Source organism: Mangifera indica, unplaced genomic scaffold (assembly GCF_011075055.1).
Source record: "Mangifera indica cultivar Alphonso unplaced genomic scaffold, CATAS_Mindica_2.1 Un_0002, whole genome shotgun sequence".
Classification (NCBI taxonomy): domain Eukaryota; kingdom Viridiplantae; phylum Streptophyta; class Magnoliopsida; order Sapindales; family Anacardiaceae; genus Mangifera; species Mangifera indica.
In genome coordinates this window covers 510780-535571 of record NW_025401094.1, presented here as the reverse complement: position 1 = coordinate 535571, position 24792 = coordinate 510780, and the positions used below count along the sequence as shown (strand labels likewise).

The 24792-nt window shown below is 34.1% G+C and overlaps 1 protein-coding gene, 1 long non-coding RNA gene and 1 pseudogene across 4 annotated transcripts in view; all 3 read right to left on the bottom strand.

The window, feature by feature from the left end:
* Positions 1-238: 238 nt before the first annotated feature.
* On the bottom strand, positions 239-3425 carry LOC123205134. 3 transcript variants are annotated; one of them, XR_006499793.1, is made up of 3 exons: positions 1931-3425; positions 1727-1817; positions 239-1161 (listed from the first exon to the last, which is right to left on the bottom strand). It is a non-coding gene; the product is annotated as an uncharacterized LOC123205134 (long non-coding RNA). The 3 variants fall into 3 exon arrangements; XR_006499794.1 differs by having other exon boundaries at positions 1702-3425; XR_006499792.1 differs by having other exon boundaries at positions 1727-3425.
* A 737-nt stretch (positions 3426-4162) lies between these two features.
* Positions 4163-24792, bottom strand: part of LOC123205220 — an 89761-nt pseudogene continuing 69131 nt past the window's right edge.
* Positions 16802-24792, bottom strand: part of LOC123205122 — a 57552-nt gene continuing 49561 nt past the window's right edge. Inside the window, exons 8-12 of the mRNA XM_044621945.1 lie at positions 23697-24239; positions 23111-23572; positions 20725-21273; positions 20136-20597; positions 16802-17099 (exon numbers count right to left, since the gene is read on the bottom strand). Of these exons, the coding sequence (XP_044477880.1) occupies positions 17049-17099; positions 20136-20597; positions 20725-21273; positions 23111-23572; positions 23697-24239 (2067 nt within the window). The 3' untranslated portion in view covers positions 16802-17048. The remainder of the gene's footprint in view (positions 17100-20135; positions 20598-20724; positions 21274-23110; positions 23573-23696; positions 24240-24792) is intronic.

The window sequence follows — 24792 nt, the reverse complement described above, 5'->3', positions numbered from 1 at the left end:
AATAATTCAAAAAGGGCATTTTCATTTAAAGATTTTTGCATTAGAGGTTCCCTCAAAACAATTTGATCATTCAACTTCACCAATTCAAACAACAACAGCTTACACCTATAGCTGAGAAGGAAACTGGTGAGTACCTGACCAGCTGAGTTCAGTTGCTTCTGTCTCCCGCTACCAATATGTAATCCTGCTGAAAGTGTTGTGAACAATGGTTTTGGTTCTCAGTGTAACATAAACTCAGTTAAATGAAAAGTGCTTTCATTGATTGAACTAAGCAAAGTTACAGCCAATAGCTTGACTAAAATTATTCTGAAATGAACAACCAACAATGCATAAATGAATACTGGCAACAGGGGAGCCAGTTCCTCTTGGCCGGAGCCCCCAAAAAACCTCCCTAAATCCCCTCTACTTTTTCCTTGATGACTTCCTCAGCTTCTTCATTTTTATTTATGAGTCCAGCAGCTCCTTTCAAAATGTGTTATCGTCCCATTTTCCAGCCAACAGCCCAATTCAAATGTATTACCTGCTTTGTTATCCTGCCAACAACCCAATTCAAATATGTTATCTGTTACGATATCCTGCCACATGTTTGCAGCTCCTGGCCTCAGCTTCAACTGCCTCCACTTCAGCTTGTGGTGCAATTCTTTTGCTGCCCTTTCTTTGGTACACCTTGGTGATCCAAGGTCTATGAATACCCCCAACGAGTTTCATTTTGTCTTCAAAGTTAAAGGGAAAGTGATGGCTATTGAATCAAACTTCTCCCGAGTGCTTTCCCACGAAGGCAACCCTTCCAATTGAATTAGAACGTCCAGTGAATTTGGAGATCATCAGTCAAACATGAGGGCAAGGGCTGGCTAACCAATTCCTGCCTCCTCCCTTTAACTGACCTCCATCACCATATCCAAACAGAGAGAAAAACAAATATATACTTACATACTGGTCAATTACTTGTGAGAATGGATTTAGTAGCTACATCTAAAACTTCACTGAATTAAACTCAAGGAAACCTACCTCCCCAATCTCCAACATCAAGACATTGGGCAGAAAAATCAAGTATTCCGTTTAGTCATTCCCGCTATATGCAGATCGTCTTGGCTTGTATAAGCAGAAGATTGTTACTGGGGAGGAAATTTGTCTAGCTTGTAACCAATTTTGAAAAACTTCCTGTTATCCGTTGAAGAAAACAGAAGAAAAAGTTAGTATGTAAGTAAATGAAGACAAATGCATCAAGCTAAAAGCAAATGAAAACATCATTGACATCATTCACTTATTTTCATCTTGCATCAAACTAAAAGCAAATGCATGTAAGGGCAGGAATATAAATTGGATCCGAAAAGACTTGGCTAGGTTCTGTCTTAGATATACAGCCCAGGAAACTTTGGTCTGTGCAGTAGAATATAACTACATAAGTGTGTAGTATAATCTAGTACTTCAAAATTAAGCAACCTATTAAAAATGTGCACTTCTGATGTCCTGGGCTATATTGGGCAATGTCATAAACCAGTTCTGTTTTCTCTCTCAAGTTCAGTTCATTGCATTTTTTCAAGATTAAGCACAAATCCAAAACAACAAATCAATATAGTAAAGTTGAACTTCAAACACCTATGACCACATAGTAAAGTTGAGCATTCAGTAAAAACAGTTTGTTCTACAGAAACCACGTAGGACCAGGTGATAAGTTTAAAAATCTTTTGAGCTACAAACTTTAATTAGCAACCGATGGCATTACGTGCACTGCTCCATCTTTCATGCCAAGAGCAATTTGATTAGGCTCAGATGGATGAGCTGTTGTAACAAAAGGATAGGTGGTAGTGCTGCTGCTGCTGAATATACAGTCAGTGAAGGATGGATTATATATATTGCTTCGAGATTTTGATACAAGGAAATTAATGAAAAAATTTTGAAACCTTTGAAGTGATTTTTATATACTTACCCAGTGAAGGAAGGTATGTAAGCAGAAGGTGCTATTCTACATCAGAGCCTTAAATTGCCCGCATCAAAAACTCCAACAGCACCATCACAAAAACCGGCATACACCATTAAACCATCACATGAATATATTGCACTTGAAATGGAAGCAGGGAGTGTATCTCTTGGAGACGAATACAAGTCATAAATACATAGCATAAGGGTATATTAACATTTGCCAAATTCTAGTAGGCTTTACTCTAGCTGGTCAAGGTGGAATTTGTACAGTGGTGATAATAAGCTAAATAACTTAATCTTTTATGCTAACAAGAATATGTGATTCGGTTCTCATTAACCTATATTATCATGGTGCTATGTTTCCACAGAATTTAATTGAATTGAGATCATGGTCATATAAGTTATCATATGGTAAGTTTACTTAAAGAGAGAGAGCAAACTGATGACACACTAAAACAAGATGAGATGGAAGCAAAACATACAGAACGTGAACATTCGAGTTTGCTGTCATAAATGGAAATTTGGCTATCATGAACCACCAATAGATGTGTTTGATCATTATGAAACTGGACTTTAGTTTCTCCGACCAGAGGGGATTGTTGGCCAACTAGTGCTTGTATGAACCTGGATTTTAGCTTTTCCCATTTATCGTTGCTCCACATATATAGCTGTATCAAAATAACTGAGTGTAAATAAATAATTTATTATGTTATGGACGTCAAAAACCCAGAGATAGCGTTAAAAGAGAAAGTTTCAACATAATTTTTGGGACCTTGACTAAAATTCAATAGCATTTAGAACTGACTGCGGAAAGCCACTTTTGAAACTTGTAGTCAATTAAAGTCTTTATTCATTTGCATGATTGGCTATTCTTTTTAGTGCAGTAAGTGATTAGCTTTGCTAATGTTAGAATATTTTCCTTTCTTTATTTCACTTGTAAACCCTATATAACTTATATTTTTCCTCCCTTAATACTTATTTTGATTTAACATTAAAGCCAAGGAATTTGAACTCAAGACACTTGGCTCACTTGGCACAATCTCAAGTTAAATAATATCGTGATCTAGAAGCCACATCAAAAATTCAAACTGATAGGTAAGATCCCATTGTTGGTATTTAATCTATGACCCTAACCAAGATATCCAAACTTATGTAAAGTTCAAAAAGAACATTTTCATTGCACTTTGCATTAGATATTCCCTCAAAACAATTTGACCATTCAACTTCACCTATTTGGACAACGAAAGCTTATATTTGGACACTGTTCGACACCTATCACTGACTAGGAAACATACAAGCAAACTATATTTACATGGTAATTCAACTATATTAGAAAATTTTCTAAAGAAAATGAATGATTACCCTCAATGGGTTATGATCAATCTCAAATTACAATTCTCATGCTATCTAACAAGGTACTAAGGAAAATATTTTGCTCCCCAAATAAGCAAACAATCAATAGAGCAAGCCTCCAATGATTTGAATGTGCTAGTTTTCTTACTCTCAACAAAAACTTAAAGCACCCCAAATAAAAAAAAAAAACTACTAGCAATTAACACTAAAATATTGAATTTTATATTAGTTTACCTTTAACCTGCACATCAGCCCTTGGAAACACCAATGCATTTAAAGTTGGGGAAAATGCAAGCCCTGTGATTCGATTTTGGTTACCCTTGAGTTTGGTTTTAACTTGCCAACAACATTCAGCATAAATTATACTTCCACATTATATATCACGCAATGAGCTATAAATATTCAACAAAGTTATTAACTAGATCATTTAGATAGCTATACTTGAGCTTTGACAGATTTTGAGTAGGGCTTTTTATATTGTAGTGGACTCATGTGTGCCTTTTTGTACTTTTGTTCCAGATATATTTGTTTTGGGAAGATGATACATTTCCGCACAATAATAATAATAGTAGTAGTAGTAGAAAAATGATTTCATTTGTCCTTATGGAACTACCAATTCCTAAAATAAGATAGTAACATTAAGACTTCTCCACTAATAAATTGAGCCAACAAACATACATTAGATTGCATAGTATGTATAACGAGTCAACCATACCAAAATAATATATACATTATCGTTCTCAAAATAACATTGTAATCAAATATAGATTAAAACTAGTAATAAATTGAGCAAACTCCGATTGAAGATGTCCTACAACCAGTTACACACAAAACTTACTTCAAAAATTAAGTAAAGAATATGACAATTTAAGGGAGAAACTTCACCTCATCAACTTTGATATTGTATATTTGAATAATAGAATCCTCCATCCCAATGGCAACAATATTATTGTCTAGTGGATGGAATGCCAAAAAGGTAGCTGCCGGAGGTGGGGGGCGTAAACATTGTCATGACCTAAGACACAGTAAACAATTTCATTCAGTTATGTGAAATCTATAAATATTGCAAAAGATTTATCTAAATCAAGTATTGTTAATCATATATGAAATACTGAACAGACCTAAATCTACTTCAAGGGTGATAATGTCAGCCCCTAAAGAGCTGATGTTTGATGATCAACAAACATGCAAGAATGGGTTCAGATGGGACTGTATTTTTGTCAATAGTCCTGCTTTCTAACATTCTTATTAATTGAAATCCATCACTGTTGGCTAATATTTTGATACCATTGTCACTCGTTGTAACTGCAAGCAGAGATCCTTCCTTACTGAATCTCAGTCTAGAACTAGCCTGCAAATAATAGAATTGAATGAACAACTGCTACATATCTACTGCTAAATACCATTGGTGCACAAGTAAACAGTAAAACTACAAACCGGCAATCTGCCATCTGCATCAACAGCTGTCAGCATATTTGTGCTGTCCATATCCCAGAATTTAATTTGAAATTCATCACCAGCAGCCAAGAATCAATTCCGCGTTGTATCAAACTGCACAACCCTTAGAGAACACTTTCGGAAACCAGAATATGTCTTTTTGATAGCTTCTTCACTCTCATTCCACCCAACTAAATGAGATTCACCTTCTTCACTTGTTCCGCATGAGAATAGCCTGAAAGATAAAATATAGAAGTGTTACTCTATTAGAAGATGTAAGAATAGTTAAAAATAATGGCACATGAAAAGCAGACAAGTGCCAAGGGTCTTTCCATCAATGGCAGTAGAAAATATAAACTGCATATTTCAAGACAGGAAGATGGATAATATGAGATTCAAAGTGATGGTAGCCATCTTATTTCCATCAGTGAGTTACCATATAAAAACAGATAATGATACAGATCACAAATACATCATAGATGAGTTAAAAAAAGATTAACCTGAATATTTTCTTTGTGGAGAGGGCAGACTGAATACACAGGAGCTTCATGGCCTTCAAATGTAACTGCCTGCGTCCAGCTACTGCATCCCATAACTGTCACAGAAGATACAACACTAAGCATCCTAACAAGCCAAACTCATTAATAGGACGAACATTACAATGAGGATATATCAATTATGTTTTCCCTAGAGAAGCAGTTCAAGGCCTTTTAAGATGATACCTTCATAGTTTTATCATCTCCAAATGTAAGTATACAAAGTTGCTTATTGGGATGAACAAAAGCAATGTCATTAACTCCGCCAACATAGGCATCAATCTAAAACAATATGTTTTGAAACCGTATGTAGCCATTTTTAAAGAAGAACTGATATTCAATATATAGAATTTACTTCTAAGTGCTGTCTTGGTTCTCCAGTTGGATTGTAAGTACATATCTGAACAATATGTTTTGAAAAGGCAACACCTAGACTGGTGAGATTCCAGTCAACCCAGCTAACTTCTCCAGCAACGCACCACCTCCAGACAAACTACTGCAATGCTCCAACCACAATCATCACTAATCACCGATCTTCCAAGCACAATAACAAGAATGTAAATGGCAATAATAACTCAATGTACATGAATAGAAATGATATATGGAAGAATTATGATTGAAGGAAATCTTGGATTCATTATTGGTTGCTACTATCCCACAACAATAATACTGATACAAATAATCAATACAGAATACAACCCTTCCGTCAGCACTCATGCAATTCCAGCATTAGAGAGGCTGAATCTCTCCCTATATTCCCTGTAATTCCTCAATTTCTGCTTAACCCCTTTCCTTTCCTTTCCCGCTCCATATAATGCTCTTTTCCCCCTAATTCACTTCTATCTTCAGCTGCTGCCACGCCATTCTTCAATTTACCTGTGGTCCCCTCATTCTGTTGAACCGTTGATTCTATTATTGCCCTTTTATTGAGCTGTTGTGAATCCTGAACTGAATCTGCTTCAACCTGGTGTTGAGCTCCAGAATCTCTGCTTCTTGTTGCCCGTCCCTCTCTTCCCTTTGCTTTGGTTTTAGCGTTCTTCCTTACGTAAACGCGGGTCCTAACATTGCCCTGCCTATCAAAAGGAGCAATGATGGAAAAAGATGAACCATTTTGTCATAGGATTCCCAGGTATTATCACAAGAAGGAAGACCTCTCCACTTAACTAGCAGTTCCAATTCACTCTGGCTGGAATATCTATAATCCAAGACATCTTCAGGCTGGACCACCAACTCTAAATCTTCCTGGAGATCCTCTGGTATCTGCTGAGACTCAGAAGCAGACCCCAATTGTTTCTTCAACTGTGAAACATGGAAAACAGCATGTATCTTAGCAGATTCTGGCAGCCTTAATTTGTAAGCGACTTGCCCCACTTGATCCACGATCTCAAATGGTCTGTAAAATCAAGGACTGAGTTTTTCGTTTGGACATGACACTAACAACCGAAAGCGGTATGGCTGGAGTTTCAGAAATACACGATCACCACCCTGAAAATCCACGTCTGCATTTTTTATCTGCTGTTTGTTTCATCACCTCCTAAGCCCTATGTAAATTGGATTTCAATTCATCCAAAATAAAATTCCTCTGTTGCATTAATGCATTCACATCCTGAACATTGGATTGGTCATCTGCCCACCGTAATAGAGGAGGAGGGTCACGGCCATAAACTGGTTTAAATGGTGACATGCCAGCAGAGGAATGAAAGGAAGAATTATGCGAGAATTCAGCCCAACATAACCATTTAGGCCAACTTCAAGGCTGCCATGCGCAAAAACAGCGGAGATATTGCTCTAAACATGGCTTGACAACCTTCATTTGGCCATCTGTTTACTGATGATAGGCCGAACTAAACTTCAACAGAGTCCCTGAAATCCAGAATAATTCTTGCCAAAAATGACTCATGAAAAGGCAGTCATGATTGGAAACTATCGAAAGGGGAAAAACCGTGGAGATGAATGATCTCCTTAATCAAGACAGCTGCAAAATCACGAGCTGTAAATGGAAGCCTGATAGCAACAAAATGAGCATACTTCGACAGTCTGTCCACCACGACCAAACTAACATTCTGCCGCTTAACTGTAGGCAATCCCAGGATGAAATCCATAGACACCTCTTCCCATATTTTGTTCGGTATCAGCAGAGGCCGAAGAAGGCCTGATTCTTCATCCTCTAGCAAACTCCACATTCAGCTACAAACCTCTGCACATCCCGTTTCATTCCTTCCCAGTAAACCACGGAAGCAAGGTGTTTGAAGGTACAAAAGTAGCCAGAATGGCCACCATAGGGAGAAGAATGGAATTCTGTGAGCAATTGGAGCATAAACCTGGAATGTTTGAGAATTACCAACCGTCCCTGATATAACGGAAGACCTCCTCTAAGTGAATAGCCAGTATGCGAATTTGGATTGCTGATAATATCCTGAATCAGTTGCTGCAATCTGTCATCTTTACCAACCTCTTACAGAAAACAATCAACCCCTTGATTTTGAACTGTAGACATAGCCTGCAATGAAGTAGTAAAAGAGGGATTTCGGGACAGCGCATCAGCGGTTTTATTCCCACAGGGGGGCCTGGAAACTACGTCAAAATCAAATCCAAGCATCTTGACGAGCCAATGCTGCTGGTCATGACCGACAATCTTCTGTTCTGTGAGAAATCGTAAACTGCATTGGTCTGTGCGAACCTGAAAATGTCAGCCCAGGAGATAATGTCTCCACTTCTGCAAGCAAGCACAACGGCCATGAGTTCATGTTCATAAACCGACTTCCCCTGATTTCGAAGACAAAGAGCTTTGCTTAGGTAAGCTACCGGTCGACCCTCTTGCACCAACACTGCACCCAGCCCCTTACCGGAAGCATCAGTCTCCACTACAAATTGTTTCGAAAAATATGGAATGGCCAACACTGGCACTGATCATAGCTTGTTTCAGGTTCTGAAAGGTTTGCTAAGCTTCATCGGACCATTGGAAAGCGTTTTTCTTCAAGAATTTAGTTAGTGGTTCAGCAATCTTGCCATACCCTTTAACAAATCTACGATAGTAGCCCGTCAACCCCAAAAATCCTCTGAGATCATGTATATCGCGCGGTACTGGCCAACCTGCCATGTCTGCTATCTTCTTCGAATCTGCCACCACCCCACTGCTGGAAATAATATGTCCAAGATACTCAATATGATCTCTGCTGAATGAACAATTCTTCCTATTTAGAAGCAGATGCTGATCTTTTAAAATCCCCAGAACAATCTTCAGATGCCGCAAATGGTGATGAAAATCCTATTGTAGATAAGCATATCATCGAAGAAAACCAAAACGAATTTTTGTAAATACGGCCGGACAATGTCGTTCATCAAACGATGAAATGTCACCGGAGCATTCGATAAACCAAACGGCATCACCAAGAACTCGTAGTGACCCTCATGCATCCGGAATGCTGTTTTTTCTACATCCTCTTCCCTCATCCGGATTTAATGGTAGCCAAATCTCTGTTTCCTCCATTTCTTCCACACTACAAATCATTGCCCGTAATTGGCGAAACCGACACCTGTTACCTGGCGAAAACTTCTTGTCACAGCGTAAACACAAGCCTCTCTCAACCTTGAATCGACACTCTTCGTCGCAAAGTGCCCTTTCTCCTGGGAACTGAAGACGATGCTACCGTGCTGGCCGTGGGTTTCAAGGTCAGGTTAGGGATCTAGGAGGTTTGGGTTATGTTTGGCTGAAGCATAGCATTCGGCCTTAATTCATTTAAGCCACGGGTCGGACCTTGTTGCGGATTGTGGTCTGGGTTGGCCTGAAATAATGGGCGTGTTTGCTGGGCCACTAGTGCTTGGGCCATTAGTTTCTTGCAGAGTGAACCGGAACTCACAAGAATGGGGCTGTCATGTGATGGATATGGCCAGCGGTTTGAACTTGATTGGGTTTTTGGGCGATGGATCCGACCGGGTTGGGCTACCTACCTGTCATCGATTATCAGATTCTTCTTCTCCACGTGCCTGGCTCTGTTCATCACTTCCAGCAGCATCTTGGGATGGAACATTTGGACTTCCACCCTAATTTCATCAACCAACCATTCAAAAAGATCGTCTTCAAGGAGTCTTCTGTCAACCTGTTGATTGCCGCTGACAGCAACTCAAAACTACTCCGAAATTCTTGCACTATTGCTGTTTGCCAAAAGGTAAATAACTTTTTTCAACCGTCTCTCAACTCTCACAAAAAATCTCTAATTGTCCCCATATTCAATTCTAATTTCTCCGTCCAAGTGTTTATGTTTTTCATGTCATTACTTAATTCTTCCACTCCTTTCGTTGACTTCACCTCACCCTCCAAACCTTCCACGCTTGACTCCATCCGAGTCATGCTCTGATATCAATTAGTGAGATTCCAATCAACCCAGCTAACTTCTCTAACAACGCATCACCTCTAGACAAACTACTGCAATACTCCAACTACAATCACCACTAATCACCAATCTTCCAAGCATAATAACAAGAATGTAAATGGCAATACTAACTCAATGTACAAGAATAGAAATGATATATAGAAGAATCATGATTAAAGGAAATCTTGAATTCATTACTATTCCACAACAATAATACTGATACAAATCATCAATACACAGTATAACCCTTCCCTCAGCACTGATACAACTCCAGCACTAGAGAGGCTGGATCTCTCCCTAAATTCCCTGTACTTCCTCAATTTCTGCTTAACCCCTTTCCTTTTCTTTCCCGCTCCATATAATGCCCTTTTCCCTCCAATTCACTTCTATCTTCAGCTGCTGCCACTCATTCTTCAATGTACCCGTGGTCCCCTCATTTTGTTGAACCGTTAATTCTGTTATTGCCCTTTTCTTGAGCTGTTGTGAATCCTAAACTGAATCTGTTTCAACTTGGTGTTAAGCTCCAGAATCTTTGTTTCCTGTTGCCCTTCCCTCTCTTCCCTTTGCTTCGGTTTTAGCCTTCTTTCTTACATAAACTTGGGTCCTAACATAGACAAAGCACAATTTGATTAAGGGAAAATGTAAGTACACTGAACTAAGTATATGATTCATAGTCACCAGCAAAGACAGCATATACATACCAAGCATAAGTCCATCTGGCCCCCAAACACTCCTATTCACTGATATGGGAGGATCATTCAACAAAGTCATCTGGTAGTACAAGTTAATTAATGCAAAAACAAGAATCAGTCCATTCTTATCTTCCTAAATTGTCAGTCATGGTTAATATCAAAGCGTTTGGCAGTCAAGCCAGCAAGTATACTAAATCCAACTTTCATAAGTACTAGGGTGGATTTATATGAGTAACAGTTACTACCCACTATTATTAAATTCATTGTCAAGATCACATTGATAAAGGAGGAAGATTTTATGCATTGTACTCATAAGAAGTTAAGATGGTGAATACCTGCAATGGCATTGAAGCAGCTAATATGTCCCAAACCTTGAAAGACTTGTATGCCAGCCTTGCCAGGGATCCCACCTCCCAAAGGCTAATGTCACCAACATTTGTCCCCACTATAGACCGAAAAGCATAAATTTCAATCAACAACAAAAAATCTGTGGAAAGAGTTATATAAATCTTTTAGTGATCAGAAATTCAACAGTAGTTATTTTCTATTTCTTTACCTAAAAGAATAGTTTGTTGTTGTGGATGGAAATTCATGCTCATGACATTATATCTCTGATCTAGGGTTCGCACCATAAAAAAGTAGCTATTTTCTATTTTCTATTTTTTATATACATTGGGAGTATGTGATACACCAGAAAAAGACACCTACAGACACTAAACAATCATTAAAGTGGGAATCGACCAAGAGAATTGCAACAAGCAACTGATAAAATGGCCATTTAGAATTTTATAGAAGCTATCAAGCTTTAAAAAGCAAAAGATTATCTAACTCATCCACACCTCATCAGATTGGCAAGTCGGATACACTTCATCAAATTCTCTGAATCAGCTGATTGATAATCCATCCCAGTCATACCTGTTGGCCTGATGTTTCAAAAATCCCAATAAAAATAAATAAATTATAGTAATTCAACCAAACATATTAAGCGTAAAGCAGGGGGAAAAGCAATGCAAACTACACAATAACAAACATCCTTACCAGCACTAGAAGACTGAAAAAGACCAGGGGGCCACAGCAGGGCTAGGTAAGGAAGGACTACTGTTTGACATCCAACCAGCAACAGCACCAGGAGATGGGGAAACAACAGTCTGAAATGGCTCTACCGTAAGACACATGACAATTGTTATTTGAGCATGAACCAATGTTTTATATGGCAGATAGATGCAAATTACTCACACCATGAGCACCAATAGGCAGAAAAGCACCAGCTTTAGGAATTGGTCCCACAAGGGGGGTACTTGTAGGAGGAGGATGAGCTCCACTAGCTGTAGGATTGCAAGAATGATCAGTGAAGAGTGCCTTAATATCAGGATTCGAACAAGGATTCTTGCAATATTGATGCTGCTAATTTAAACTGAAAAGATTTTAAAAAGAAGCGAGTTTTAGAAATAACTCTCATCAAGAGGATGTATACAACTAAACTAATATATAACATACCAATAAACATAAATAATTTTAAAATGCATTTTCCAGATTTTGTTTTCACCAAAAAACCTCGTTGCAGGACAATGGCACAGATGAGAAATTAACTGCTATCAAAAGATCCAAGAAAAACCTCTGGTTTATCAATGTCCTCAGTCGTGAACTTTTGAAGGCTGGGAATGTAAGCTTGTCACGAAACAGGGGGTTTGCATCAATTAGCTTTTTGAGTTCTACAAGCATAATATTACGAGCCGATTTTGTGTCTCCATACTTGGAAAGCTGCTCATTTTGCCTGACAACAAATTGCCAATAGAAAAGATCAAGTAAAAAATTTCATAGCATAACATACCAATTAAAAAGACTGGTGGTGTAGTCACCTAAAGTTATCAAGAGCGAGGAGCTAAGTAATCTCCTTGAAAAGATCTTCACTGAAAGATGCAAAAACCTTAAGGTCCTTGACAAGAATCTCAACAGCCTTTGCTCAATCCTGCCTGACAACAAGAAGGAAAAAATTGGAGCTTTATTATGCGAATATGGGTTCAAACTCTTACGTAAAAAAAAAAAAATTATTTCTCTTCTAATGAATACGAATACTATTAGTTTTAACATGTCATGATCACTTCAATCAGTTTAATATATTGGCACAATGAATAAAAAATATATTAATTCCCCTTTAAATTATAGTTGTTCACAAAATGCAAGACTAACAGGGATTTATTTGATATAAAATTAATCAAAGTTTAATAATCCATGGCTTTCAAGTACCCAATTGTAGTGTTTCTGGCCAGTATAAACACTACCATCAGTAAAACTACCATCTGGCTATAAATATAAGAAATAGTTTTATTAGTTGACAAGACTGTTGCATAATTTTTTTAACTGGAGGAACCAAAAAGTGTTCCTATGAGAGCTCACCTTTTGCCACCAAGGAGCAAAAAATACATTTATTGAAAGGCCTATCTTTCTATATGAATACAGGGAAACTTGAATACCCCACTTCAGCCACCCTAGCATGGAGGCTGCAACCAATGACATAGCACAAGTTTATCCTTTTCGAAGATGATTTTGAAATCAAATTGAATAAGGTCCAAATAGTCTAACTATGTTTGATAAGGAAACCACCAAAAATTAGGACTAGTATAAAACAAAAACACCACCTATCATAGCCAGAGTTTGGCAGGCTGGTGCCAAAAACCATAACGTGGATATAAAGGCCAAGTGCACTACAGAAAGTAGAATGAATTGACAAAAGAACCTAAAATCACAGCAATCAATTAAATATCAGAACCTCAGCCACCAGAAAGTGAGAAGCTTTCTACAGCCACCAATTTTAAATGATTCAAAAAGTGAATTTAAACATATTGTTTAGGAATTTATATCCTGAGTATGTAATCATCTTCTTTTACGTTTCTACAAAAAATTTACAAAGCTAATCTTAAGAATTCAGTATACTGTCATTTTAGAGAATACTTGATGATAAGCATTCGATATTGGTGCACTAATTGATCAAAAAACAGTTGTTGCAACATAACGAATCAACAAATAAGATGAAATTAAATAGAATGGTATTTATGTATGAAAGGATACGATGTACTTGTAAACACAGCCATTACAATTAAAACTTCCCTCTCGACCTCAGGACTGTACCTAATGATGTAGTAATGCATGTCCATGCCATGAATATTTCATACATGTAGCAACTGCATATAGAACAATACATCTGATATAAACAAGATAAGTATGCTGAAGATACCTTCATGTAAGTCTCTACATCTGGATTCGGAACAGTGCCTATCTCCTCTCTTTTGCTGACTTCCATCATCATATCTGCACAAGCAGAAAAATAAAAAATAGCTCTGTACCTATCAACTACTCATGAGAATTGATTAGGTGGCTATGATTAAAACTACATTGCATTAAATTTAAGGAAGCCTACTTCCTCGGTTTCCAACACCAAGACATTGGGCAGTAAATTCACGTGTTTCCTTCTGTCATCACAACAATATACAGATCTTTTTGGCTTATATAAGCTGAGGTTTTCTGGGGAACAAACTCATCCAACCAGTGACCATTGAAGGAAACCTTTCCTCTATTACCCATGAAGAAAACAGACACAAAATTGAGTATATTAGGAAATTAAACTAAGATAGCACACAAATACTATAGAGAAGTAAAATAGCTAAAGAAAACACAAGCAGAACTGAGTAAATTAGGAAATCAAGAAGTTAAAAGCAGAGCATTTATTGCAGAGAGAGGGTATTTTATGAGTTAAAGAAAGACAAAAAAGAGAAAAGGTGAAGCTATATCAGGGTATGGTTTTGCCTGAAACTTTCTTTGAGAAGACAAGATTATTCTTTGGAGAGATGGAGCTTCTTCCTCGAAGGACATCTATTGCTGCTTTCATCCTCATCTTTCATACTCATCGTCAGGTTCCAGTCCTCTTCTCCTCCTCCTGATGATACTTCGTTTATGTCTGAGAATCCTCCATTCGATTCGCTCCTTAATCACCTTTTACATCGACAACAACAAAATTTAAAAACAAACATGATCATTGATCAACACTGGGTACTGATAGAGTTCTGATGACGACAAAAGTCTAAAGAATCTTCTACAGTGACATTAAACTTCTGTTAAAGTGGAAACAATGATAATTAAACAAGTGAAAAATTAGTAAATGAAAGGAAATTGCCATATTTGAAAATTCAAACATGGGAGACACTGAAGTAGGGGCCTGTGTTGGTGGGATCAAAAGCAAGGCTTCAGGAGTTGTTGCATTTGAAGGAAGAGGTATCCATTTGAGAAATTGTTTTTAATTGTTAACTTTTTATGAAAAATGGCATATAAGTGGGAAAATTAAATTGTCTAACTTAAAAAGTGGAAAAGCACAGTTTGGGTGGGAAATAGTGATTCATACATTTTTAATCAATTGAACTTATGAAGGCAATGTATATATTGTTTTGAAATAAGTTTAAGAAGAAATGTTTACAAACAACGGTCAACGATTTTGAAAGGTTTTTTGTTTTTACCAAAAAACCTCGCTGCAGGACAATGGCACAAATAAGAAATTAAATGCTATGAAAAGATTCAAGAATAACCTCTGGTTTAGTAATGTCCTCAGACGTGAACTTTTGAAGGCTGGGAATGTATAAGCTTGTCACGAAACAGGGGGTTTGCTTCAATTAGTTTTTTGAGTTCTACAAGCATAATTTTGCAAGCCGATTTTGTGTCTCCATACTTGGAAAGATGCTCATTTTGCCTGACCACAAATTGCCAACAGAAAAGATCAAGTAAAAAATTTCATAGCATAACATACCAATTAAAACGAATGGTGGTGTACTCACCTAAAGTTATCAAAAGTGAGGAGGTGAGTAATCTCCTTGAAAAGATCTTCATTGAAAGATGCAAAAACCTTAAGGTCCTTGACAAGATTCTCAACAGCCTCTGTTAGATCCTGCCTGATAACACAAAGGAAAAAATTGGAGCATTATTATGCAGATATGGGTTCAAACTCTTACATTAAAAAAAAAATTACTTCTCTTCTAATGCATAAAAATACTATTAGTTTTAATATGTCATGATCACTTCAATCAGTTTAAGATATTGGCACAATAAATCAAAAGTATATCAATTTCCTTTTAAACTATAGTTATTCACATAATGCAAGACTAACAGTGATTTATTTGAAATAAAATTCATCAAAGTTTAATAATCCACAGCTTTCAAGTACCCAATTGTAGTGTTTCTGGGTAGCACAAACACTACCATTGGTAAAACTACAATTTGTCTATAAATATAAGAAATAGTTTCATTAGTTGACAAAATCGTTGCATAATTATCTTGATTAGAGGAACCAAAAAGTGTTCCTATGAGAGCTCACCTTTTGCCACTAAGGAGCAAAAAATTCATTTACTGAAAAGCCTATCTTTCCATATGAAAAAGGGGAAACCCGAAAGCCCCACTTCAACCACCCTAGCATAGAGGCTGCAACCAATGACATAGCACAAGTTTATCCTTTTCAAAGATGATTTTGAAATCAAATTGGATAAGGTCCAAATAGTCTAACCATGTGTGATAACGAAACCACCAAAAATTAGGACTACTATAAAGCAAAAACACCAGCTCTCATAGCAGTAGCCAGAGTTTGGCAGACTGATGCCAAAAACCATAACATGGATATAAAGGCAAGGTGCACTACAAAAAGTAGAATGAACTGACAGAAGAACCTAAAATCACAGTAATCAATTAAATATCAGAACCTCAGCCACCAGAAAGTGAGAAGCTTTCTGCAGCCACCACTTTTAAATGATTTAAAAAGTGAATTTAAACATATCGTTTAGGAATTTATTCCTGAGCATGTAATCATCTTCTTTTACATTGCTACAAAAGATTTACAAAGCTAATCCTAAGAATTCAGTATACTGTCATTTTGGAGAATACTTGATGATAAGCATTCGATATAGGTGCACTAATTGATCAAAAAATAGTTGTTGTAACATAACGAATCGATAAATAAGATGAAATTAAATAGAAAGGTATTTATGTATGAAAGGATACAACGTACTTGTAAACACAGCCATTGCAATTAAAACTTACCTCTCAACCTCAGGACTGTACCCAATGAGGTAGTAACGCATGTCCATGTCATGAATATTTCATACATGTAGCAACTACATATACAACAATACATCTGATATAAACAAGATAAGTATGCTGAAGACACCTTCGTCTAAGTATCTACTTCTGGATCCGGAACAGTGCCTGTCTCCTCTCTTTTACTGACTTCCATCATCATATCTGCACAGGCAGAAACAAAAATAGTTGTGTACCTATCAACTACTCGTGAGAATTGATTAGGTGGCTATGATTAAAACTTCATTGAATTAAATTTAAGGAAACCTACTTCCTCGATTTCCAACACGAAGACATTGGGCAGCAAATTCAAGTGTTTCCCTCAGTCATCACAGCAATACGCAGATCTTCTTGGCTTATATAAGCTAACGTTTTCTGGGGAACAAACTCATTCAACCGGTGACCATTGAAGGAAACTTTTCCCCTATTATCCGTGAAGAAAACAGAGACAAAATTGAGTTTGGGTTAAAGAAAGAAAGAAAAAAGAGAGAAAGGGTGAAGTTATAACGGGGTATGGTTTTGCCTGAAACTTCCTTTGAGAAGACGAGATTATTCTTTGGAGAGACGGAGCTTCTTCCCCGGAGGACATCCAGTGCTGCTTTCTTCTTCATCTTCCATGCTTGTCACCAGGTTCTAGTCCGCTTCTTCTCCTTTGACGATCCTGTCAATTCCTTCTAAAAGGAGCCAAATTAAAGAAAAATAATATCAATAATTAAAGTCAATATTTCCCTTCAAAACCTATAATAATTTTAACAGGAACCAAGGATTAAAAAAAAAAAAAAAGAATCTGATGGTTGTTAGAAATTACTTAGAAAAATGTAGAGAGGGGCGTGAAACTGTGTGGTGGCCACTAGTTTTTTTTTTTTTTTTTTTTATGTGGTACAAGAAAATGAGGGATTTTCTTAACAACCACTTTAATACTTTAAAAACATGTATAATCAATTTATTTTAACTATAACAATAATTAATTGTAATATTGTAGTTTCTCTATATGTACTTAATGTCAATTACTTCCCAAAGGAGCTAACCTAAAAAAAAAAAAATCATGTCAATCAAATTAAAGTTAATAATTTTAAATATATTTAACATGAACCAAGGAGGAAAAAAATATGAATTTGATAGTTGTTAGAAATTTCTTAGAAAAATATAGGGGAAGTTAGTTGTATCCTAATTGTGAAGAGAGATGTGAAACTGTGTGGTGGCCACAAATTTTTTTATGCAGTGCAATAAAAGCACAATTAATTATAATTAACACTAAAAATCTAATATTCTTAAAAATTACTCAAATTTAAACTAATTAATTGAATAAATACCTCTTTTTTGTGCTCTTGCTGTAAAATTGTATTCAAGTTAATTGAATACGTACCTGGTTTTCCTTTTTATATAATCCTTGTATGGTTTTATTAAGATCATTCCCCTCAATCTCAACTTCCATTTTCTCATAACTGATTTTCTGTAACTTTGGAGTGCTCAAGATTCCTTTACAGAAGGTCTTTATATTAGGACACATTGTTATATTTAATTCTTCCAATGAACGAAAATTGAAAGTGTAATTCCCCGAGCAAAAGCATGTGAGATTTTCCATCCGTTCAAATGATAGCTCTTTCAAGTTCTCAAAAACGATCTCAATTGTTGCATCTTCCTCAATTTCTACTATTTCCACCAACATTTCACAATATGATATCGTCAATTCTCTCAACTGCACCAAACTTCTAGCTGTTTAAGGTGTTGTTAGGTTAACCAACTTATTGCAATCGTAAACACAAAGACATGTAAGATTTTCAAATCTTTGAAGGAGCCAAAGTGGAATAGGCGCTGACTCATAATAAGAGATTTTAAGTTTTTTAGATCGACTCCACCAACTAATCTGTTCCCAACCATCCTTTACTTGAAATATCTCCAAATCATGGTTGATCTACAAAACCATAAAAAAAAAATCCAATTAAGTTTGTAATTATATTATTAAAATAAAAGTTTAGTTAATAACTTATTTTGTTTTACCTTTATCAATCTTTTAAAGAAAAAAATCAAAATCAACATTAAAATTACATTCAAGAACCATTTTTTTCCAAACCACTAATTAAACACCATTTTTTTCCAAACCACTAATTAAACATACTTCTTGAATTTTTTTCTTGGAAAATCTTAACTGTTTAATGTAATATATAATTTCAATATTTATGAAAAATGATTAAGCTCATTAAGCTTTCCACTAATATGAAAGACCATACGCCTATTACATATTTTTCCCATAAAAATAAAATTATATTTATGATTTTTAGAACCTAATAGTACCTTAAAGTGTTCATAAAAAAAAAAAAATTCTATGAATTGCATAGTGCAATTAAAATATATGATTTATAACCTATAACATTATCCTTTATGACATAGACATTCAAAAAACTCTATCCCAACGAAGAATTTCTACTCCAGTCATGGTCTTTTGAGTCTGGAACACCGTCTTTGCATCTCGATATCCAAACACAACAAAAATAAACTCTTTTATCTCTCAGCCTATCCTTCATCTCTCCAGTTTTCTTTCCATCTATCTTGTGTAGCAATAATGGAGATTTTGGTATAAATTTTGTGCTTTTAATTCATTGTTTGAAACAATAGATCAATTTTTAACTTCATTTTTAAGTGGGTTTAATCTGTGATGTGTTGTTAGCTTTAGTGTTTGAATTTGTAGAAGTTGTTGTTATTGTTCACCAACTGTTCGATGAATTGCTTGATCAGTACACTATTTATTTTTTAAAATTTATGTCTCAACTAATTCGTTGCTTATATTCCTTATAAATTAATACATACAAAGAATTCAATACATATCAAATTGGCAATTACCCTAATTAAATAATTTGTTTCAAAATTAAATTGATTTTTATTATTGTTCAGTATAAAATCATGTTGATAAAATTTTGAAATGAGTAATATAATGTGTACTTACAATGAACATCAAATTAGATATCAATCGGTAATCATCAATATATAAATTGGTAATCACTATAAATACATATAACAATGACATTATTGTTTTGAAATAACCTTAGGGACAAAAATTAATAATCTTAGGGACAAAAATTTCAGAGATAAGACTATTTCAAGCCAAGCAGAGAAATACTATCAGCCCATATGGTTTTAAAAAAAAAACTATTTTTTAATTTTTTCAATAAAAAAATTATACCTATAATAAATTATTAAATTAATTAAAATTTCCCATTATTCACAAATAATTTAGTATTATCAAATTTGTTAATTATTTATGAAGATGTATTTTCAGTTAATTATTATTGAGGATTTTTATTTTTTTTCCTTTAATATTTTTCCGAACATGATTAAATTCATGAAAAATGGAAATGCAATTAATTAAAAATCTCATGGAAAAGTCTGAACAATTATAATTAATCAGCTTTTCAATGTATTACCTGAAAGTATTTTCTACCTATCAATTCACAGTCTAAACCATAATATGTGCTTGTATTGGTGATGAAAATCATTATATAAGTTGACTAATGATAGAATAAATTCAAACAAATAGAAAGTAATTAGTTTAAATTTGTTCAAATCAAATAAACATTGATTTACCTAATTTTTGTATCGTGGAAAAAATAGAGATGGTGAGAATTCCATGATTAAATTTTTAAATAAATATAATATATATAAGAAGAAAGTTAATTTTTTTTCCAAGAAACAATGAAATAAGAGATTCTTACCTTATTGTCCAGGAAGATAGATTTTGGAGCTAAAATATTAAGCCCAGTCTCCACATTGTTTTCTTTTAAGCTCGCATATTTGGTACAATCTTCGACTACCAACTCTTTCAACTTTGGCATTTCTAAAGCATATAATCCAGGGTAGAAGGCTGTAAGTTCTGGTAGATCTTCAAACTTCAATAAGGTTATATTTGGGAAGACAAAATCGACAACTGCATTTGCTCCATCTTCTTTTGCAACAATCTCCTCTAAAGCCTTACAATTTTGAATCTTTAGTTGTTGGAGTTGGTGGAGGATTTTGGCAATAGAAGATGGAAATGCATATTTTATGTTTCCACATTTCCACAAGAATAAGTGTGTCAAATTTTGATAGAATGAAGTTGGATGTTGGTTGTAAACAATCTCCATAGAATTATCATGGTGGAATGCCTTGCACTTCAAATTCAAATCAAGAGAGATATCCTGCAGTAAAATTTAATAATTATTTTATTATAAAGTAATTAAAAATAATTGTTTGTCTTTCTTCAAAGATTAAAAAAACTTGTAAGAGGTAAATAAATATTTATATTAAAATTAATTGAATACATACCTGGTTTTTCTTTTTATATAATTCTTGTATGGTTTTATTAAGATCATTCCCCTCAATCTCAACTTTCATTTCCTCATAACTGATTTTCTGTAACTTTGGAGTGTTCAAGATTCCTCTACAGAAGGTCTTTATATTATGACACTTTGCTATATTTAATTCTTTCAATGAACAGAAATTGAAAGCGTAATTCCCCGAGCAAAAGCATGTGAGATTTTCCATCCGTTCAAACGATAGCTTGTTCAAATTCTCAAAAACGATTTCAGTTGTTGCATCTTCCTCAATTTCTAATATTTCCATCAACATTTCACAACATGATATCTTCAATTCTCTCAACTGCACCAAACTTCTAGCTGTTGAAGGTGTTGTTAAGTTAACCAACTCACAACAACAATCAACAAAAAGACATGTAAGATTTTGAAATCTTTGAAAGAGGCAAAGTGGAATAGGCGCTGACTTATAACGGGAGATTTCAAGTTTTTTAAATTGACTCCACCAACTAATCTCTTCCCAACCATTCTCTAATTGAAATATCTCCAAATCATGGTTGATCTACAAAGCCATAAAAGCAAAATCCAATTAAGTTTGTAATTATCTTATTAAAATAAAAGTTTAATTAATAACTTATTTTGTTTTACCTTTATCGATCTTTTAAAAAAAAAAAATCAAAATCAACATTAAAATTACATTCAAAAACTATTTATTTCAAAACCACTAATTAAACATACTTCTTGATTTTTTTTCTTGGAAAATCGTAATTGTTTAATATGATATATAATTTCAATATTCATGAAAAATGATTAAGCTCATTAAGCTTTCCAATAATATGAAAGACCATGCGCTTAAAATTATATTTATGATTTTTAGAACCTAATAGTACCTTAAAGAGTTCATAAAAAAAAAATGCTATGAATTGCATAGTGCAATTAAAATATATGATTTATAACCTATAACATTCAAAAAACTCTATCCCAACGAAAAATTCCCGCTCCAGTCATGGTCTATTGAGTCTGGAACATTGTCTTTGCATCTTCATATCCAAACAAAATATATGATTTATAACCTATAACATTCAAAAAACTCTATCCCAACGAAAAATTCCCGCTCCAGTCATGGTCTATTGAGTCTGGAACATTGTCTTTGCATCTTCATATCCAAACACAACAAAAATATACTCTTTTATCTCTCAGCCTATCCTTCATCTCTCTAGTTTTCTTTCCATCTATCTTGTGTAGCAATATTGGAGTTTTTGGTATAAATTTTGTGCTTTTAATTCATTGTTTGAAACAATAGATCAATTTTTAACTTCATTTTTAAGTGGGTTTAATCTCTAATGTGTTATTAGCTTTTGTGTTTGAATTTGTAGAAGTTGTTGTTATTGTTCACCAATTGTTTGATGAATTGCTCAATCAGTACACTATTTATTTTTAAAATTTATGTCTCAGCTAATTCCTTGCTTGTATTCCTTTTACTTAAAAATTTATACATACAAAGAATTCAATACCTAGCAAATTGGCAATTACCCTAATATAATTTGTTTCAGAATTAAACTGATTTTTATTCTTGTCCACTACCAAATCATGTTGATAAAATTTTGAAATGAGTAATATAATGTGTACTTACAATGAACATCAAATTAGATATCAATCGGTAATCATCAATATATAAATTGGTAATCACTATAAATACACATAGCAATGACATTAATGTTTTGAAATGTGTGTTGGACAAAAATTAATAACCTTAGGGACAACAATTTTGGAGATAAAACTACTTCAAGCCAAGCAGAGAAATACTATCAGCCCATATGGTTTAAAAAAAAAACTATTTTTTAATTTTTTCAATAAAAAAATTATACCTATAATACATTGTTAAATTAATTATAATTTCCTATTATTCACAAATAATTTAGTATTATCAAATTTGTTAATTATTTATGAAGATGTATTTTAAGTTAATTATTGTTGAGGATTTTTATTTTTTTTCCTTTAATATTTTTCTGAACATGATTAAATTCATGAAAAATGGAAATGCAATTAATTAAAAATCTCATGGAAAAGTCTAAACAGATTATAATTAATCAACCTTTCAATGTATTACCTGAAAGTATTCTCTACCTATCAATTCACAGTCTGAACCATAATATGTGCTTGTATTGGTGATGAAAATCATTATATATAAGTTGACTAATGACAGAATAAATTCAAACAAATAGAAAGTAATTAGTTTAAATTTGTTCAAATCAACTAAACATTGATTTACCTAATTTTTGTATCGTGGAAAAATAGAGATGGTAAGAATTCCATGATTAAATTTTTGAATAAATATAATATATATAAGAAGAAAGTTAATTTTTTTTCCAAGAAACAATGAAATAAGAGATTCTTACCTTATTGTCCAGGAAGATAGATTTTGGAGCTAAAATATTAAGCTCAGTCTCCACATTGTTTTCTTTTAAGCTCGCATATTTGGTACAATCTTTGACTACCAACTTTTTCAACTTTGGCATTTCTAAAGCATATAATCCAGGGTAGAAGGCTGTAAGTTCTGGTAGATCTTCAAACTTCAATAAGGTTATATTTGGGAAGACAAAATCAACAACTGCATTTGCTCCATCTTCTTTTGCAACAATCTCCTCTAAAGCCTTACAATTTTGAATCTTTAGTTGTTGGAGTTGGTGGAGGATTTTGGCAATAGAAGATGGAAATGCATATTTTATGTTTCCACATTTCCACAAGAACAAGTGTGTCAAATTTTGATAGAATGAAGTTGGATGTTGGTTGTAAACAATCTCCATAGAATTATCATGTTGGAATGTCTTGCACTTCAAATTCAAATCAAGAGAGATATCCTGCAGTAAAATTTAACAATTATTTTATTATAAAGTAATTAAAAATAATTATTTGTCTTTCTTCTAAACTAAAAATGCTTGAAGAGATAAATAAATATTTATACTAAATTAATTGAATGCATACCTGGTTTTTCTGTTTATATAATCCTTGTATGGTTTTATTAAGATCATTCCCCTCATTCTCTACTTCCATTCTCTCATAATTGATTTTTTGTAACTTTGGAGTGCTCAAGATTCCTCTACAAAAGGTCTTCATATTGGGACATTCAGTTATATTTAACTCTTCCAGTGATGGGAAATTCAAAGTGTAATTCCCCGAGCAAAAACACATAAGACTTTCTATGCTATCAAATGACAACTCGCTCAAATTCTCAAAAACAATTTCAATTGTTGCATCCTCCTCAATCTCCAATATTTCCACCAGCATTGCACAATTTGATATCTTCAATTTTCTCAATTGCACTAAGCTTTTAGCTATTAAAGGTGTTGTTAAGTTAACCAACTTGCACCAACTAACAGAAAGACATGCAAGATTTTCAAATCTTTGAAGGAGCCAAAGTGGAATATGCTCCGACTTAAAAGAGATTGTAAGTTCTTTAGATTGTCTCCTCCACCTAATTTGTTCCAACATATTTTGTAATTGAAATATCTCCAAATCATGGTTGATCTACAAAGCCATAAAAACAAAATCCAATTAAGTTTGTAATTATATTATTAAAATAAAAGTTTAATTAATAACTTATTTTGTTTTACCTTTATCGATCTTTTAAAGAAAAAAATCAAAATCAGCATTAAAATTACATTCAAAAACTATTTTTTTCAAAACCACTAATTAAACATACTTCTTGATTATTTTTCTTGGAAAATCTTAATTGTTTAATGTAATATATAATTTCAATATTCATGAAAAATGATTAAGCTCATTAAGCTTTCCAATAATATGAAAAACGATGCGCCTATTACATATATTTCTAATAAAAATAAAATTATATTTATGATTTTTCGAACCTAATAGTAGCTTAAAGAGTTCATAAAAAAAAAAAAATGCTATGAATTGCATAGTGCAATTAAAATATATGATTTATAACCTATAACATTATCCTATATAACATAGACATTCAAAAAACTCAATCCCAACGAAGAATTTCTGCTCCAGTCATGGTCTTTTGAGTCTGGAACACCGTCTTTGCATCTCGATATCCAAACACAACAAAAATAAA